The 6,855-nt window shown below is 32.8% G+C and overlaps 1 protein-coding gene across 1 annotated transcript; it reads left to right on the top strand.

Moving 5' to 3' along the window:
• The first annotated feature begins 1,218 nt into the window (after window positions 1-1,218).
• Window positions 1,219-3,014, top strand: LOC132730035 (perlucin-like protein). Its single transcript, XM_060715881.1, has 4 exons — window positions 1,219-1,368; window positions 1,849-1,950; window positions 2,266-2,376; window positions 2,711-3,014. Exons 1-4 carry the CDS (start codon window positions 1,350-1,352, stop codon window positions 2,752-2,754), a joined length of 276 nt encoding a protein of 91 aa, XP_060571864.1. The 5' UTR covers window positions 1,219-1,349; the 3' UTR covers window positions 2,755-3,014.
• The last annotated feature ends 3,841 nt before the right edge of the window (window positions 3,015-6,855 follow it).

Below are 6,855 nucleotides of genomic sequence, written 5' to 3'. Positions count from 1 at the left end.
TGGTAAAACCATTTATATAAAAATGAACTTTTATTTGTTTGCAAATTAACCAACGAACTTTAAAAATCCCTGTTCATTTATGTTTTGGAATTAACCGAATTCACAAATGATTTTATTTTCAAAACTTAATTAATCATTATCATTATACCAATATATAGATTTAAAAATTAATTTAGATGCCCGAATGAAAAAAATCCAACTGTTTTTAAATATCAATTTCTATGCTTATAACACAATTTACGCAAGCACAATGCACGTTCAAACACAAATGAATACCAGTTTATATGAGAGAATAACGCTATAAAACTATGTGATAATTTAGTGGTAGCACACCTTCACAACGATCCCTTCACCAAGATGACAACGATTGCAAAACGTGACACCCCATTTTTTTTACCGGTGAAGACACAGCGCAGTGTTACCGTAACACCGTTAACACGTGTTTTTTCCCGCCATAATTTCGAAGGGCGAAGTTTGGTACTAAATTTCGCATGTATTAAATTTCGCTAGTCTCTCATGCGATAATTAGCGCCCTTCAAGGCGATAATTATCGCGTGAGAAACACACAACATACGAAAATTAAGACGATAATTATCGAGGCGAAATTGTTAAATTTCGCTAGTATAAGTGTCTCTGGTCTTTTGAAAGGGCTATAATTATCGCGTGAGAGACTAGCGAAATTTAAGACATGCGAAATTTAGTACTAAATTTCGCCCTTTAGAGGCGATAATTATCGCGTGTTACTAGCGAAATAATGTGGACGAAATAGGATTCCGTATTTTTACAATAATTTTAGTTATTCATGTAAAACGTTTTAAGTTATCTGCCTAGGCAAATCTAAGCACAGTATCCGTTTATGTAAACACTTGGTTATGCAGAAATATTCAATAAAAGTTTGATTAAAATGTAACGATTGTCATAACAAATTAATTAAAATTTTATACGTATAAACCTTTCTTTTCTTCTCAATTCGCTGACAAAAATAAGTGAACTTATCACCTTATTAGCTGTAAATCATTTCATACTGATAAAATTTGAACAATTTGAGGGGTGGATATGGGCAACAGTGACTCTGAATATGATTTTCATATTGATGGCAGCTGTTTTATTATCTTCATATGAGAGTTATTCGAACATATGTCTTACCGGAAATTAACTTTTCTTTTTTACCGATGCAAATTTCCATGAATCATACGAAGTTGGTCCCCCGTGATTTTCTAAGTAAAGCTCTTATATACAGATATGGAATTTGATATATGCCAAATCATTTTTGTTAGGCTTTCTGCAAACAAAGAGAGTCTGTATTGTTGTATGTACAAGATGCGGCGGAAAATGCGTTTATAGTCAGAATGCTAGGCCGCTTGAAATGTAAGTTTATCTTCTAATTGGCATCGTGAAGAAATAAAAATATGTAAAATTAATTTTGCCATCACGTATTTATGATGCCGTATTATAACTATTCTGTTAGCCAGATGGTTCTATTTTACAAGCCCCATTCACCTCTGTTCATAATTACTTAGATCATATTTTGATAAGTTTTTAGACCTCGTATAATCTGCTTAAATAAAAGTGAACTGTTCATATTTGTTAACGATAAAAACACTATTTGGACACCTTCTTCATTTCAAAGCTAGTAATAACGGCGAAGAAAGAATAATATTGATTTATGAATAATGATAATGAACCGAGTGTGCCAATTAATTATGATTTTCTAATTTAACTTGACTTTTAATAACAATTTATGATGATATCAATGAAAAACGGCATTTCTTACTGTCGAAGTAGTTAATATGCATGCTACGTTCTAACAAATTTGAAATAGTATAATTAATATCACTCATGCTGTAGCAAGTCCTCATTGGCTATTGGGTTTGACTGACCAAGGGTCTGAAGGAAAGTGGAAATGGATCGACACAAGTGCTCCAGCGACATTTATCAAATGGGCTCGCGGTATGTGTAAAAATACAAAACTAGTTTTTGGAATGATAAAATGTTATATTTCAGACAATAGTTTTTTGTTTTCTTTTTTAACACAAACAAATAATAAATAATATGCAAACTGTTGAATTTGAAATAGAATGGCATAACAACTATCCGGGTATCCAAGTTTTATTTTGGTATGTATATAATTCATAGGTTCAAGGATAACAGTAAAAATAATTTGCTTTTGATATAATTATAATTTGTAAGTAAACATGAATAATGATTAACATAATACAGCTACAAATCAGAAGGTTTTGTATCATTATAAAATGAATGTTTTAGGTCAACCGGAAGGTCGCACAAGACAGAACTGCGTGGTGTACAGCACTTCTGCCTCATATCATTGGCATGACACAGAATGTACTAAGCGATATCCATTTATCTGCAAAACAGGTATTCTGTCATATTTAAGATTATCATCATACAGACCTTAACAAATTTATTTTCTTTCATAACTGATGTGTGTACAGTACTTGTAATACATTTATTTTAGTATTTAATCAATAATTCTAACAGAAGGAAAAACTCATTGTTTTCATACTTACAGTCTTATAATACTTTATAAATAGTTACTGTGATTTACTTGATTTTATTGTCGATTTAAGCACAAACAAACAAATACATATGCATAGGGTGTTTGTTATAATTTGATCATATATTTTGAGATACGTACATATGCTCATATATTTAATATTTTTTATAAATGTTTTATTTTATATTATTGTAGTAAAATCGACAACAGGAAGACAACAACATATATTTGTTCATTGACGTATCTATCGTTATTTCCGTTATGTTACTAAAGACACTTTCACACAATATTATGTAATGAATGGCGACCAGCAAAGAATTTGCCAGATCTTATACTACTTTATCATTATTATAGATATGGAGTAATTTCTCCGTCACTTTCTTTTTCTTTTGTTCTTTTCTTTTCTTTTTTTGTTGCGAATTTTAAAACGATGCTCAATGACAATATATAGTAGATCATTTGTTTGTTTGTTTTTACGACAGTAAAGTTAAAGCTATGATGTATGAGGTTGTTTTTTATGACTATATTACACATATAGTGAACCAAAAAAGAAACTTTCGCAAAGTATGTGCCAGTCGTTCAAGGGCACCACTTAGATGTACACGCTTATATACATGTATTAGCTTGTAAAACTCGCTTTGTTTGCAAAATCGATCAGCTAATCCCCGTATAAAAGCCCAATATATTTATTCAACGTAAAAATCGAGTTTCAAAAGGATTGAAAAACTGTACTGTAAGACATGTAAGCTTGTTATTGTTACTGAAATATTCTATTTTTAGAATCATTATTTATTTATTAAATAATTACTTTTTGTCATTTTTAGCATTTAAGTAATGTAAACGCAATATTCCTATTCAAATAAGGACAGTAAAGTTATTATATTGTTTTCAGCATTTTAATTATTCACTATGTATAAACGTTCCTAAAATTGAATGTTACCTTTCTCCGAATTTCATGTTAGATTGTTGACATTTTAGGAAGCACGATTATTTCTTTATTACTGGATTAACATGTCTGTTACTCCACATTTTTTGTAGTATCCATTATGTTTTGATGTTATAATCAGTAATTGTTCATGAAACATGCTCTAATCAATTTTATTTTTTGTCTAAATAATAATTCCTAAAACTTTCCCAAAATGTTTCATGGAGGCTGCCATCTTTGTTTTAGGTACACGAGTACCGATATCTGTAGTTTGTTTAGAAATGAAGCATATTTGACTTTATTGTGTAACATGTATTTTGTATTATGTGATTATAATGTTTGCTTCTCAAATTGTTCAAGAGATTTATTGTAATAATTTATTTGTGTAAAACAAGACCGCACTATTTGTTCGGTCATTCGCGTAGTAAAGTTAGGTTGTTGGAATCACCCTAATTCTCTTTAAATTGTAATAATCCTGCTAAATTACCATAAGTATTTAATTGAGATGTATTTAATAGCGTAAGTGTTATTTCTCAACATAATGATTACTTACAACTTCATATGTTTACTTTGTATTTTGTTATTATGATCTGTTGAGCTGTTTACTCATTTTAGGATGGGAATTCCTAACCGATTCTGATTGGCTTAGATAAATCCTAAGTGCAATCTGATTGGTCGAGAATCCTATCCTGAATTCCTTAACGGCTCAAAGGTTATAAATAGAGCGACAGTCCTCATTTTGGAACAACAACGCCCACTAAAGTTGCTTAGGCGCGATAATTCAAAACTGAGCAGAAAACATCAAAACTGAATTTTAGTAAGTTTCTATTTAGGAAAGACTCCTAAATCACATTGGAATATGTATTTAACTTTTATTAAGCAACTTTTCCTGAATGAGAGCTGACGTACTTCGTGTTATAACTTTTAATCCTAAACTAAACGGATATTAGACCAAAGAATCCAAACTTGATAAAAGCGTTGTTGACTTATATTTTAGGAAAACATAAAATCACTTAACATAGCGCCTTATGAAATGATGCCGAAACTTATTTCTGTATATTGATGATAAGATATATTAAATGTTAGAATATATATATGCAGTTTATGTATACAAAACTATGTATACACTATTAAACCAAAGAACTGAAACTTGATGAAAGCGCTGTATTATTTATTCCGGAAATCCTAAAGAAAAGATTCTACTAATATAACATTGAAACCGGGTGCTGTATATAACTGATGCTAAGTTAGCATATATGTTTATACAGTAGAACTTGTGGCGTATTTTTGAAACAGCTATCCTGACACTGCGGCAAAAGTACGTTACAAACTGGTGTCAGAAGTACGGTATTTTTTTTTAAGTTTTATATATCGCATAAGAACACACGTCTTCAATTAATTTGAGATAGAAAACGTATTTTTCTATCTGTGAATATGTCTTCACCTGATCCCGAAGTTTCATTCCCGTTGTTGAATGAACATAGAGACGATCAATTGGATGAATCACAGGACAGCAATGGCTTTCCTGCAGATGTTGTCTGTGATAGAGATAATATCACAGGTATTGTTACTTCAAATGATAACGGGGATTTTTCGCCAAATAACCAGTTACCGCCTAGAGATGGTATTCATATTTATCAGCAAGCTAGTAATAGAACAAACAATAACTATGCCGGTGATTTTATACAATCGGCTCCCGCATTACACCATTCCATGTCACATACAGTTAAACTCGACACATATGATGGTTCACAATGTTTTGAACAATACTTGTCACATTTTGAGGATTGTTCTGAATTAGCGTGTTGGGCTGCAAATACACGCGTCCTTATCTTATCAGCTAGTCTTAGAGGACCGGCTCGAACCTATTACATGACATTGCCAGTCGCTGAGCGCAGGGACTATAGTACGTTAGTTTCTAGACTACAAGACCGATTTGGTAGTCTAAAGCACCAAGCCCTGTGGTTACAAAAGCTAGAGAGCAGAAAACGTCAGAGAGGTGAGAGTATCGCGTCTTTAGGTGACGATCTAAGGCAACTTGCGCAAAAAGCACACTCAGATCTTGGAATTAAAGCCAAAGAAAAACTTGCTTTAAATCAAATGTATAAATCTTTATCGACCGACATGAAATGCCGTTGCGTAGATAATGACTGCACATCAGTAAATGAAGCAGTTACTGTGATAGAACGCTATGAAAGCATTTTAGGATTACAAAACACAGCCCCGATTTCGAGCTTTCGAGAGTTCATCAAAACCACAAAATGAGGGTGATGAACTGAAATCTATGATAAAGAAACTTGAGGTTAAAATTGAAAATATTGAGCGTGCGTGTAAAAATAAACTCTAGTCAAGCTTCAACAAGTAACACAAGACTGTGTTTCGGTTGCAACTCTGCAAATCATTTGTGGAGAAACTGTGTCCAATGAACAACAGTAACAAGGTTTCTACTGGTAACAGAAACAAAACAATTATTTTCCACCGTTCTAATAATGACAGCAACGCAAGCGGTTATAAAAACGTCTCCAGCTTACAATCGGGCGCAATTCAGTCAAAATTTTCGGAAAAACTAACTGCCGCTGATTCTGTGGGCAAAGAATCAGCATCTACCAAAATGCCCAATTTAACTTACCGAAATTCACACGCTCGCGCCTGGTTCAGACCTTAACATATTTTGATAATGGATTTTACACAACATGCTTATTGGGGTCTATTCAGTGGATTTTCTCCAGTTGATTGTGGAGCAAGCGTACTTCTATAATTTCGAAAAGAAAAACTTCTTTAGATGGACCCAGACAACAGTTTATTTCCACTTTCACTCAGTTTCAGCAAAACCTTACATGCATGTTAACGGTGAACATGATTGTTGTTATGGTAGCGTTGATCTTGTTAATTCAGCTTGGTGATCAGCGCTAATGACGTGACATTCTCGTATGCAAACATAGATTACAGAGGTTATCTTAGGGACCAAGATTTTTGAAACAAATGTAAGATAGTATCAATTATAGACAAAAACTGCCTTCAAATGGAAATGATTTTTTGTACTCTTTGTGAGATGGAGAAAAGCCATTTCAGGTTTGAGGGTTGAAGTAAAAGATACTGTACGCCTGCCAGCTCAATCTAGAATGTGGATACCTGTTAAATTCCATCATGTCAGAACATCTTTTAGAGGACAGTTTTCTCGAGCCATCTTCACATGGTTATGGCTCAGAAAGAGGTCATTATGATGAGCGGTTATAGTAAAAACAAACCATGAGTTCGTGAATTAATGCTTATTAATTATGGACCAAGATACAGTAACCTTGTATAAGAATACGAACATAGGTACCTGGCGAAAATCATACTTTTGAAGAACAAGATACGACTTCTGCACGGGTTGCACGTGTTCTTCAATCTGAATTTGACACAGAACCAATCT

Source organism: Ruditapes philippinarum, unplaced genomic scaffold (genome assembly GCF_026571515.1).
Source record: "Ruditapes philippinarum isolate M1 unplaced genomic scaffold, ASM2657151v2 ctg12183_1_1_1_1, whole genome shotgun sequence".
In the NCBI taxonomy this organism is placed as follows: Eukaryota; Metazoa; Mollusca; class Bivalvia; order Venerida; family Veneridae; genus Ruditapes; species Ruditapes philippinarum.
This window is presented reverse-complemented; position numbering and strand designations above follow the sequence as displayed.

Bases quoted from the DNA above. Each gene is read 5' to 3' on its own strand.
- LOC132730035 (XM_060715881.1), top strand. The intron at 1,951-2,265 runs GTATGTGTAAAA...TGAATGTTTTAG, and splicing joins ATTTATCAAATGGGCTCGCG to GTCAACCGGAAGGTCGCACA. The intron at 2,377-2,710 runs GTATTCTGTCAT...ATATTATTGTAG, and splicing joins TCCATTTATCTGCAAAACAG to TAAAATCGACAACAGGAAGA.